We start from the raw sequence: 12,350 nt of genomic DNA, 5'->3' as shown, positions 1-12,350 counted from the left end.
AAATGAAGGCTTCCTTTTTCCTTCATTTTTTCCCATCCTATTACTATTATCCCTACAGCATCCACACGTATGGATCACACTGCAGGTAATACAGCACTGCACACTTCCCTGGGTTCTCATCCCACCCCGACCCCAAGTTCTGGTGCATGCTGCAAATCTGCAGATCCCTCAGCTCCATCCCTGCTATTCCTCACCCCTCTCTTCTGTGCCATCCAGCAATGCACTGCCCTTACCGTGCACCCACAGCCGCGCTGCTTGTGCCTCCTCCTGTCTGCACGCACCGGAGCTCTCAGCTCACACTGGGACTTTCCCAGCTGATAAAGCATCACCAGTCAGACCCAACGTCATTCAATCCCCTCCTCTACAGGGAGGGGTAAATTGTTTTCAATGGGATAGACAACATGGGATGGTGGCTTCCAGAGAGCTCAGCCTGAGGTGAAAAAACAAAACGCATCAGGTTGAAAATGTCACTGGGTTTAAACAAGTCCGAGAGTGATACAAGCCTCCCTTCAGGGGTGAAATTCACATTCTGGAAGAGAATCAGAGAATCATTAAGGTTGGAAAAGACCTCCAAGGTCATTAAGTCCAATCACTGACATCCACCCAAAATGCTCATAGAATTACAGAATTGTTAAGGTTGGTAATGACCTCCAAGGTCACCAAGTCCAACCATTGATCCATTCCCTCCATCCCCATAGAATCATAAAGCTTAGAAATGACCTCCAAGGTCACCAGCTCCAACCATTGACCCATTCCTTCCATCCCCATAGAATCATAAAGCTTGGTAATGACCTCCAAGGTCACCAGCTCCAACCATTGACCCATTCCTTCCATCCCCATAGAATCATAGTATCATTTAGGTTGGACATGACCTCCAAAGCCACCAAGTCCAACCACTGACCCACCCCCACCATGCCCAACAAACCACATCCACAAAGTGCTTTATTCTGAACAAAACCAGCTCTAACTCATGTGCTTCCATACTGTATTAAGTTGCCACATATTTTGGTTTTCTTGTTAATAAACAAAGCAATGCCACAGTCGTCCTCCAAATACATGAAACACTTTTGACACCGGACAATACTTCCTGTAATACGTGTTAAAAGTGTAAAAGGTACCATTAACCAAAAAGAATGTTAACAAAGATAGGTTGCAAAATACTCAAGAGTGGGAGGAAGTCAGAGTTTTAGTTCACATCGAGGTATAAAATAGATATTGCTGGTTTCACATGGAGGGAGGCTTTCGCCTGGCAAAATAGACCTCTTTCTATCTCAATCCCTTCACACACAAGGAGAAACGTTACCCAGACTCAGTTTCAACACACAAACACGCAAAAATCCCCCCCCAAAAAACGAGATGAGGAGAGCTCACAGAGTCCCTGTGCTGCTCCAGTTTCCCTACAGTGATCTCTCAGGGCAGCTCAGCACCATCGTTGCTCCAGTTGAGCGGTATTTGGCATTCAGCTACCGGAGAGCTTGGATATCATTTATGGTGGTTCTTTTCTAAATCCCACAGTGTAATTAGTGCAAATTAGGAACAGGGGGAGGAGGGTTAAACAACCAGATGTGGGTTGAAAGGAGAAACACGCTGGAAAACTCTTTCACTCTAAGTCCGACATTCAATCTTGTTTTGCTTTCCATGGCAAAAGTGGAAGAAAGCAATTCTCTGAGGTCCCTTGGGGTTGTACAAAAGCTTCCCATCACCTGTGAATTATTGCAAGACAAATGTGCTTTTTTTTTTTCTTTTAATATATATCTTCTTTTTTTTTTTTTTTTCTATGAGGAATCATTTGTGCTGTTTGGCTTCCTCCAGGCACTCTATGGGGGATCTGCACCAAACTGAGCCACCTGGGTTATTGCTGCTGAGCACTTGCAGCCCCTCTCATTGTGTGCAGCAGCTTCGTCCTGCTCCATAATATCCTCTTTTTTGCAAGGATTGGAGTTTTGTGCCACTGGGAGAGCCCTGCACGTGGCTCTCTGCATCCAGCAATGAGCAGAACAAGCATTTGCAGAAGAAGAGCCCTCCAAGGATGCTGCAAAGAAGCTGCCCAGTCCTGTGCATGGGACGGGGCTACCTGAGTGTGCCAGCACCGCAGGGGCTTGCATTTTTAGGGGGTGACATCTGGGCATGGCAATAGCTACATTCTGCCCTATGCAGAAGGATGGGTTGGCTTCTGGTTGATGCTCCCCAAGTGATGGGAATGTAGGGTCCGGTGCAGAATGGCCTTCATGCAAGCTTCTTGCAATGAGAGCTGCATTCACAGCCTCGCTGGACCTTCAGAGATCTCCTCCAGCCTCTGCTCAATCATCAGCCGGAGGATGGAATACCTGAAAAGGCAAAGGGAAAAGCAAAGAGGGCTGAGCTGAGAAAGAGTGGCTTCAGGAAACAAGAACTCACTGCTCTATGGACGAAGTCATGGCATTATATAGGATTGGCTTCCCAAAACCATCCATTTTTTTCCCAGTATTGATGTCAAAAGTTCATTTTCCCACCAGTAACATAGAGCACTGATTTGTTTTCGAGCTTTATCCCTTTTAAACTGGAAGAATAAAATCATTTCTTAATCTTTTTTATATGAGAAAAACCCACAAATGTTGGAGTTTTGGAGGGACTGGAGCGCCTCTTTTCCTTTTTGAGAGCTCTTCAAAGCAAACGGAGCTGAGGCTCCCAATGCTTCCAAGTTCCCTGCTGCATCTGCTCGAGCAGAGGTCAGAGATGCTGAAGCTGGGATCAATTCATCGCTGCAAAGAAGCCCAGACCTCCTGATGGGACAAGCACAGACAAACTCTGCCCCTGGGGAGTGCACACACTGTGCTGGGAGCTGACACTGCACCACAAGCCTGGGGTTATTGCAGGGATTGGCTCCAGTGCAGCATTTTTGCTGCAGCAGCAAGCTGCTCTTTTCATCCACATTGGTAAGAAAGCTCTGGATAATGCAAAAAAAGCAACAGCTTGTGCATGTGTTTGTGATGCTGCCTGCCTTGCAAATGAGTTTGTGGCCCTCACCTAAGCCCCCCCGCAGTACCCTTTAAGCTCAGCACCTCCCCTGTGCAGGGCACACTGTGCATACTTGCGCATCAGCTTCTTCACTTCGCGGTCCTCTTCCTCTTCCAGTTTCTGGATGAAGCTCCTGAGAACAGGCATTTCGAATTTGATGTACTGTGCAACCTGTGGAGCAGAGACACGTAGGAAAATCCCCACTTCAGTTTGTCATCCCAAACCTGGGTCCTTCACATCAAAGGAGAGACACACACTCACTTCCCAAAGGTGCTATTTATGCTCAAACGCATGTAAAAGTGCTTTGACTTAGGAACAAAGCCACACCAGGGGTGCTAAGGAGCCAGCAGATGGCACAGCAGAGCTGATTCCCACGAGCAGCGCTTCCCCAGCTGGGACAAAAAGGAAATCATTTGTGCCAAAGGATGTGGAGCTGAGAGATTTGGGAGATGGAAGGCAGATGGAGCACAGCAGATACACAAAGCGGGGAGCTCTGCACCCCTCTGCAGGCAGGAACTGCCTTTCCTTGCTTGGCATATTTTTTTTCCTAGCTGCTGTGCCTCTCTAGGCTGCAACTCATCCTTCTGCAATGTGAAATGATGGGAAAGAAGGAATTCTGCACAGCCACAACTGCTACGTCTCCCCCAGGGCAAAACTCACATCATAGGTGACCTCCTCCACCTGGTCCTTCTCCATCAGGAAGACCTTGGAGACCTGCTCACAGGGGCCCTGCAGGATGCGGGCAATCAGTGGGTAATCGGTGGCCCTTAGCTTCTGCTTTTCTGCAATACCAAAAGTGTTGTTTTTATAGCAGCAAAGCCACCAACGGGCCCAGCTGCCCCCTCCTGCATGACTCACCTCCACTGGTGTGCACGATGTAGAGAGCAAACTCCTCTGCCGAGTTCTCAATCTGAGCACAGACATCAAGAAGCATTGAGTTGAATTCAGGATTCAGACAGAAAACCCCATTGATTTGCTCTCCTGTTATACCCATGGAACTCAAGCTCCCCATTATACCCAGAGCAGGGATCTCCCCTACTTGCCTTGAACTTGTTGAGCAGCAGCTTGAGCACCTGCGGGGTTGTCATTGTGCTGTTTATCCGCACGTTGGTGATGGAGCCGTACGCCGGCGTGAACACGGATGTCTGGAGGGCACAAGATGCGTGTCAGCCTATGAGTGAAAATCAAAACCCCATCCACAGTGCCAGTATATGGATCATCAGGTCTCACCTTGTGGTTGTAGAAGTGCCCGTTGATGGAGAAGCGGTGGCGGCGGATGCGGCGCTGCTCGCTGGGGGTACGGGAGCTGCCCCGGCGTCGTACACCCACATCACTCCGTGTGCGCAGCAGCTGTGGTGGATCTTCTGGCTGCAGCCTCGTGGTGCCTGGAAAAGTCAGGATGGGGCTGAGGACAGATAGACAGGCAGGCAGACAGAGAGACAATTCCTTGTGCAAGTTGGGCAGATATCTCTTCTTTGCTCTGCTCTGGGTCAACCAATAAGCAACAGGATCAACCAATAATAAGTGGGGCCAACCAAGAACCAACAAGGTCAACCAATAATCAGTGGGGTCAACCAAGAACCAACACGGTCAACCAGTAATCAATGGGATCAACCAAGAACCAACAAGGTCAACTAATAATATCCAACAGGGTCTACCAATAGCCAACAGGGTCAACCAATAAACACTGGGGTCAACCAATAAACAATGGGGTCAACCAGCAACCACCAACAGGGTCAATCAGTGATAACCAACAGATTCAACCAATAACCAATAGGATCAACCAATAACTGATGGGGTTAACCGATAATCAGCTGATAAGCAGTGCGGGCCTGGATGGAATTGTCACGATGCACGTTGCAAGGCAAAACAGCTACAAAAGATGGACAAAACTCCCACAGGATTTACTCTCCCCCATGTCCCAAAGGAGGCTGATAATTCACAGTCATTGCATCCATCCATGCCACCACCTGGACAACGCTCTGCCTCCTGGGGACTCGAGCACCTTACTCACTCCTCCACAATTCTTTTTTTCCCCCTCTCCCTTAATGAGAGCAAGAAAATGAGGCCAGAGCTTCAGATCTCGGCATGAAGACTGGCCCACGTCCAGATTATTATAAACTCACCCTTCATCCATTTTTAATGAACCCCTCCAGCTCAAGCTGGTGTTTTAATTCAAAGCATGTCTGCGCCGAGACAATCTCCTGTGTGCGCTGTTCCAGATGCACAGCAGTGACTAAGCACTCACGAGGAGCTGTGCATGCAGGACTTTGGAGAAAAATACAATAAGGACTTCTTTCTGTGAGTCACATCATATGCCTAAAGTAGTATTGTGGGGGGGTTCTTTCTACAAGGCAATGCATAGCGGATATTGCCCAGCAATCTCTAACAGGTCTCCAGGGCAATAAAAACAAAAGAGTCGTGCACAGGCAGAGCAAAATGAGGAAGGGGAAGCAGGACGAGGACTTTTGCAGATCTGGAAGCATTGCTTCCAGCTCCTCCCTGGCCGGGAAGCGGATGAGCAGCAAAGCTCAAAGCTGAAAGGATTATCTGGCTCTTATCTGTCTCCGGGATGCCTTTCCATATCAGCACAACAAGAATAACAATAAAATTAGCAAGGAACATGTGCAAAATGCCCTGAGTGAATGGGATAATTCATAACGTGGTTTTATGGTGTCCAATTCATTGCAAAAACAGAAAGCAAAGTTGGTGAGAGGGTGGTGGGTCTCAGTCCCAGCGGGGTTAAGGAAGCCCCAGGGCAGGCAGAGCTCGGCAGGGAGGAAAAGCCCTCAAGTCTGACCTCAGTGCACACAGCAACACTGTGGGGAGGGTAAAAACTTAGCAGAAATGTTGACTTCCCCATGGTAACAGCACTTCACAACAGCACTCATTATTCCTCAGTCAAAGCGGAGCTAGTGGGAAGGGGAAGCAGCAACATCCTTTTCCCTGCACTCCCACGAGGCCTTTTGCTCCATCCCTCTATTGCTTTCCATCCTCCTCTCCCATACATCCACCAAGTGCATTCCCCAGAGTAAATGCTTCAGAAGGGTTTGGGGTCACTGCAATTCAATAGGAGCACTTTGGAAATGGTTTGAATGAGGGGGGATGCCAATTTATACCAAAATCAAAATGCAAGCTGAATTTTGCAAGTAAAACTAGAGTGTAAGGAAGGCAGCACAGACAAACCCAACTCATTCTCACCTGTGTTGCTGCTGGTACTCTCTGTGTTCACTGTGGCATCCACGTCTGTCACTTGGATGTCTGGCAAGGTGCTGGGCTTCAGCACAGACCTTGTAAAATAAAAACATTGGTGTGCATTCAAGTGGAAACTGAGACTTTTTGGAAGAGTTTCTTGGGGGTGTTCACAAAAGGAGTCTTTGCAATAGGGTTCTTTGCAGAGTGAAACCAGGTGACCTCGCTTTGCAACAGCCCCTCTGCATATTGCATGCTGGGGAAAAGAAAGGAGATCTTCTGCACAAAGCAATGAGTGAACACCATGGACTCACAGTGAGTGCAGTCATCTGGCTGTGAAGGCAAAAAGCAAATATTTACAGTCCTGGGGCCCCGTCTTCATTAGGAGAAATGATTTATTACAACTCTTACTGCATGACCAAACCCTGATGTAAATGACTTCATTGGGACTGCACCCATTGGGTGGCTGCACATTATGCTTTGGGGCATCGTTGCACTCACCCATGTGCCCCCAGGTTGCACCCAGAGTGCCAGGAGGAAGAGGAGGGTGGAGGGCGGATGCGCTGGTTGTCATCCTGCATCTGCAGGCGGATGGGTCGCCGAAGGCCCCATGAGATGTTCAGCAGCCCCTCAACGATCAGCTCACCTTCCTCCTGCAAAGAGCAGAGGGATGGGCATGAGTGCCATGAAAACACCAGATGTGAAGGAACAAATGGGTGGGAGGAGGGTTAGGAAGTAGAGGGGCTAAGGGTGGTGGTGGGAAGGACAGTGGTAGGCTGGATGCTAGCAGGGGTCAATCATAGAATAACATCATTAAAGTTGGAATAGACCTCCAAGATCATATCAAGTTCAACCATCAACCCAACCCCACTATGCCCACATGTAGAATCTGCAAGATTGGAGAAGACCAGCAAGATCCCAAAGCCCAACCCAAATCCATCCCACTGTGCCCACTGACCATGTCCTCAAGTGCCACATCTCCACAGTTCTCAAACACATCCTGGTGCCCACCCTGGTTCCTCACCTCCCGGTGCCGCAGCTGCAAATTCTGCCCTTCATAGTAGATGTTGTACGTCTTCAAGTGCAACAGCAGCTCATTTCTGCAAGAAAACGGGAGAGGCATTGAGAAGAAGAGGGGAAAAGCAAGCATGAAGGCTTCATTTGGGAAAATGTAGGTCTTTTGCTGCCTCTACATCTCCATTACTGGGGGCATTTGCTGTGGGCTCAACCAAGTGTCCCCCCGGCCATTGGCAATTGTGGTTTTAGGGACAACCATGCCCTTCTCCAGCCTTGCAAAAAGAAGTAAGAAAGCCCATGGGCCCTTGGTGGTGTCAGTCAGAAGGCTGAAAAAGCAACATTTAGGAGTGTTGAAGCCTGTGGGTCACATTGGAGTCACAAGTTATCACAAGTTCATCAGTTTGGCTCATGGCACCAAACCCTGACCTTGTGTTCAAACTTAAAGTCTGAGCCCCACTCCGGCTGCTAATGTATAATACGATAGTGATGATGGCAGCAATAAAGACAAGGAGTCCTAACACAGCTTTAAATCACTGGGAAGCGATGAGTGATGGCATAAAGCAGTCATTAATTCAGCTGAGATCAATGGCGCTGAGCATCATTGAATCAGTCAACATTCTTTGCCCCGGAAGAATGAAGAAATGGGAGTTTCCAAAAGAAATCCCAAACATATGGAGAGCTTCCAAATCCAACAGTGTTAAGAAAGACATGGAGAAGCCAACCCAATGTAAACATCCCACCTGAGTTGGGTGGCTCTCCCTCAAAGTCCAAAGCCCCACATATTTTGCCCAGCCAGCAGCAAAGTGCATCTTTGGGTATCAGAACTCAGCAATGCCTCTTACTTGGAGATGAATTTGTCCTTCCCACAGGGGACCAGGTACTCGCAGCTGCTGTACTCCATCCTCAGGCTCCTCTTTCATGAGAGCTGAATGGCAAAGAGACAAAAGGAGTTACAGCCTCCCTGATATCGCATCCCAATGGTGAATGGGAAACAAGAACTGGGCTGGATTTGGGAGAGCCCTTGGGGAAAAAGGCTTTGGGGCAGCATCTGTGGGCGCAGGGGAAATTAAATGCTGCTCCTCCAACAGAAGCAATGGGCGGGGAAGCAGGAGGGGAAATCAGATAAGGGGAGAACCGTTGTAAACCCACTGAAAATTTAATACCGGCAGAGATACGCTTACTCCAACATTTGCATTTAGAGCAGCCTCCATCCATAGGCTGCACAGCCAGGCAAGACGAGGTGGAAATAAGTGGGATTTCCTCCTTTTTCTCCTCTCCCCCACCCCCCATTTATATGTTAGGAAGCTGTGGGTGGATCCAGCTTAATGCTTGTTCATGCTGTCCCAAATGAGGCAGCACGCATGAAAGCTGGATTCACAATAGAACCACTGGATTGGTTTCTTGCTTCTTTTTCCTTCTTCGAATGCAACACCCACTGAATTTTTGCATTCCCTCCAGTGCCAAAATATCCCCATCACTCTCATGCAAACCCTCAGGAACTGCGCCTGCAGCCCAACCTTTGAAGTGGTTTGGCCTTTAAAGCACGAGGATGTTTCTTGGAAGCTACAGACCGGAATCGAATGAGATCTGGGGCAAAACCTTTGGGGTCACCCATTTGCTTGGAGCACTTTGTGAAACAGGAACTGGAGAGAAGCTGAACTGCAGCTTCAGAGTGGTTTTAGGCTATGAGGGGTGGCTTTTCAGGTCTTGCTTTTTCCCATGTGTTTGCACAGATCCTTTTTCTGAGCTCCTCTCCCCTCTTTCTCCTCACACAGAGAAAATAAGGCCAAAAAACCAAACACTTTGTGCACAAATTGCAGTTTTCTCCACTTCCCACATCGAGCTTCACAGTCCCTCCACACCCCCAAAGCTCCAAGAAACCAAAACTTGAACTGCAAAAGCAAAACCCCAAACCCACAACGATGCGCCATCAGTGATTCAACCAAGGCCATGGGACTAAACCTGTGTCAGAGGAAACCAAAAACCCGAGCGCAGCAGCAATCCTTATCCCAAGCTTATAGCAAACAAACCACGCATCAGAAAACACTCACGGTCCAATGCAGGGAAATGTTTGCAAAGGCAGAGCAGAAAGCAGAAGAGAAACCTGCCCTGCAAAGATTGCATCTTGCAGAGGAAAAGCTGACGAAGCCGCACGCTTCCGGATGAGCAGCATTGCAGCCCCATATCAGCATGAGGCCTTTACCCCATCCACGTGGCTCATCACAGCAAGAAAATAGGGGAGAAACATTAATGATCCTCTGTGTGCATGGAGAACTACATAAGGAAGGGGAATGCTGATGGTGTTGGGATAAATCCCAGCACAGCATTGCATGGCACCAGAATTTGGGTTGAGCCAAAGCATTGGCAGCTGTGGTGCATAGAGCAGAGTTGGTGCTTTGCTCATTCAATCCAGATGATGGAAATAACAATTAAGGGAGAATAACGTTGCTTGGGTCATGCAAAAACATCACCAACAACACCAAAGCAGCCAAAACAAACCCCAAACCCTTCGCAATAAGCCTAGAGTGACACAAAGGGCCAAAGCCCAACCCCTCGCTTCCTGAAATGGGGGAAAATCAAAGCAAAAAATCAATCAATCCATCAATCAAAAAGCACCCCCAAAAGTGGTTTTTTCTCCTCCTGAACGCTCTCAGAGTGGAGCTGGGTTTCCTGTTTACCGCCCCGCAGCGCTGCCACCTTCGCCTCCGTCATCATATCCCCTTCCGAGCAGCCAGGAACGGGGCAGTTCTTCCTTTTTTGGGTCTCGAGAGCATCGGGCTGAGCAAAGAGGAGCAGGCAGCCAACAGAGAGACCCAAACTGCAACCCGATGGATTACCTGCTATAGCCTTGGTAGACCTGAAGTGCTGGAAAGGACCCCAGTAGAACAGCTGGAAACATGAGCATTGCCCAGTCACTTGCCCAAGCTCTGCAGTTGGCATGGATGGGCTTTCCAGGCATCCCCGTGCCTCAGTTTCCCCAGTTTTGATGCATTTCATTCACATTTGCCATGGATTGAGGACTCAGAGCAGCCTGAGGGCTGTATCAATGCCTTAAATTAATCAAAGCAGCGCTCTCTGCCTACAAATAGGACCCATCAACCACTGCCACCATTGCTTCCAACCCCAAATATAATCCCTCCTAGCAACACCCTTCCTAAGGCCCTTTACCTGGCCCCCATCTACTACTCCATAGAGGGCACAACCAAGCTGCTGCTTCTGCAGAGCTCCTGGGGAGATACCGAGCAAAAAGAAAGCATAAAGAGGGGAAAAATAGAACAATATCCAAATATGATATATGTGAGAGAAGGGTTGCGGCCATTCCTGTAATGAGAAGTGTGTTTTTGGGGGCACTTCCTCGCTGCTTTCAGGGCTGAGGATTTTCCTATTGCACACTGAGGGATTGTGGGAATATCCCAACCCTGCCCTGACCCTGCCCAGGGCAGTGCAGCATCAGAGCATCCATCGATCCCAATGCAGAAGCAAAGCAACATCTGCAGGGGACAATTATCCCCTTTTAGGGGCTGGGAGAGGCATTGCTCAGCAATGGGCTCCGGCTGCACATCCTCACCCACTCCAAGCAGATCCCAGCAGCGCTCCCGATGATGGTACCCAGCAGCTCCGGCCCAAATGTTGGTTTCAAGCAGGGATTTCTCCCCTAGCTAAGCGTGAAGGTGAGGCGGTCCCATTGTTTTCCAGCTCTGCTATTGTTCAGCTCCGTCCTGTTAAAGGGGAGAGGAGGGAGCGGTGAGGAGCTGCCGGGTGATGGTGGTTGGGTTGATGGCACAGGGCTGAGCGAGCGGACCCTTTGCTTGAGCTCATTCCCCCCCGTGCAGAACCATTGGCCGTCAGTAGCTCCATAGGGGCTGCAGGGAACGGGGCTGGGGGACTCAGCCGTGGGTACGGGGGAACCAGTGGGAAGGATTAGGGTTTAGGGGTCGCGTGCAGGGCTGGGACCCCGCAGATGGGGGCTCGCATCTCCCTGCTAATACAGCCAGCTTCGAGAGTGAAGGCGAAGGCAGCAATAAGGTGGCACCGACGGGAGGGTAGGGGGTCTGTAAAGCCACCCTCAGCCTCGGGGATGGGGATGAGGACAGGGATGGGGAAAGGCAAAGGGATGGGGATAGGAACGCGGCTGCCCCGTCCATCCCGCACTCACCGGCACCGCACCGCGCTGCTCCGCGCCGCGCCCGCTGTCCGCTTGGGGCCGCCCCCGGTGGGGCGGAGAGGGGAGGAGAGGGGCGGAGATGCGGTCGGGGCTGCGGGGAGGGGGGGAGTGGAGGAGGGAGGCTGAGGTTTCTAGTGTCTCACAGCCCTTCCCCACGAACACAGAGGTTCCTTCGGCTGGGGGTGCGCTCCGTGATGTCCGGATGGGCAGGAGGGGGTACCCAGGGGATGGGGAGTATGGTCATAAATGAAGCCTGGCTCGGGCACCTGGGGCTGAGTTCCCAAAGGTGCCCCATCATAAGCACCAGGGCTGCAATCCTAAAGGTTATTTCATGTTATTATCAGGACTGGGCTTCCAGTATCAGGCATAGGATGGCAATCCCAGAGGATGCTCCATCCCAGGTACCAGGACTGTAATACCCAAACTTACCGTATCCCAGATAGTAGGACTGCAATTCCAAAGGATGCCCTAATCCAAGTACTAGGACTGGGTTTCCCATCCCAAGCACCACGGCTGAATTCCCAAAACATGCCCTATCCCAGGTACCAGGACTGCAATCCCAAAGGATGCCCCATCCCAGGTACCAGCACTACGCTCCTGAAACAAGCCCTATCCCAAATACAATGAGTGTCTACCCAAGGGACATCCCATCCCAGTACCAGGATGCTCCATCTGAGGTACCAGGACTGGGTTTCCCATCCCAAGTACCACAGCTGAAGTCCCAAAACATGCCCTATCCCAAGCAGCACTCCTGCAGTCCCAAAGGATGCTCCATCTCAGGCACCCAGCTTAGAAACGCTCTCACAATCAGCTCCAGCTTAACACACTATAAAGCAGTTATTCCTGCCTTGAAATGTTCCAAACCTTGTGATATTCAGAACCAGATCCATACACGTTCCACACGTTGTTATTCTGCCTTTGGGGATGGTGTTATAGGGCTAGCGAACAGCCATGGGGGGAGGGCTGGGGGTGCACAGAG

At 49.9% G+C, this 12,350-nt stretch overlaps 1 protein-coding gene across 1 annotated transcript; it reads right to left on the bottom strand.

Annotated features, from left to right (window-relative positions):
- Positions 1-929: 929 nt before the first annotated feature.
- RASSF2 (Ras association domain family member 2) lies at positions 930-11,439 on the bottom strand. Its single transcript, XM_015883006.2, has 12 exons — positions 11,363-11,439; positions 10,775-10,925; positions 8,049-8,131; positions 7,214-7,289; positions 6,691-6,842; positions 6,199-6,287; positions 4,228-4,382; positions 4,041-4,142; positions 3,856-3,907; positions 3,658-3,779; positions 3,071-3,168; positions 930-2,327 (listed from the first exon to the last, which is right to left on the bottom strand). The coding sequence occupies exons 3-12, from the start codon at positions 8,105-8,107 to the stop codon at positions 2,258-2,260; spliced, it is 975 nt and encodes a 324-aa protein (XP_015738492.1). The 5' UTR covers positions 8,108-8,131; positions 10,775-10,925; positions 11,363-11,439; the 3' UTR covers positions 930-2,257.
- Positions 11,440-12,350: the final 911 nt, after the last annotated feature.

The sequence above is a fragment of the Coturnix japonica genome, chromosome 22, assembly GCF_001577835.2.
Source record: "Coturnix japonica isolate 7356 chromosome 22, Coturnix japonica 2.1, whole genome shotgun sequence".
Taxonomy (NCBI): domain Eukaryota; kingdom Metazoa; phylum Chordata; class Aves; order Galliformes; family Phasianidae; genus Coturnix; species Coturnix japonica.
This window is presented reverse-complemented; position numbering and strand designations above follow the sequence as displayed.

What these genes read in the sequence shown, in the direction of transcription:
- RASSF2 (XM_015883006.2), bottom strand. Translation starts at nt 8,107, where the DNA reads ATGGAGTACAGCAGCTGCGAGTACCTGGTCCCCTGTGGGAAGGACAAA. An exon ending in TGCAACCTGGGGGCACATGG is followed by an intron (nt 6,288 to 6,690) that starts GTGAGTGCAACG and finishes TTATTTTACAAG; the next exon opens with GTCTGTGCTGAAGCCCAGCA. An exon ending in TGCTGCTCAACAAGTTCAAG is followed by an intron (nt 3,908 to 4,040) that starts GCAAGTAGGGGA and finishes GTCTGTGCTCAG; the next exon opens with ATTGAGAACTCGGCAGAGGA.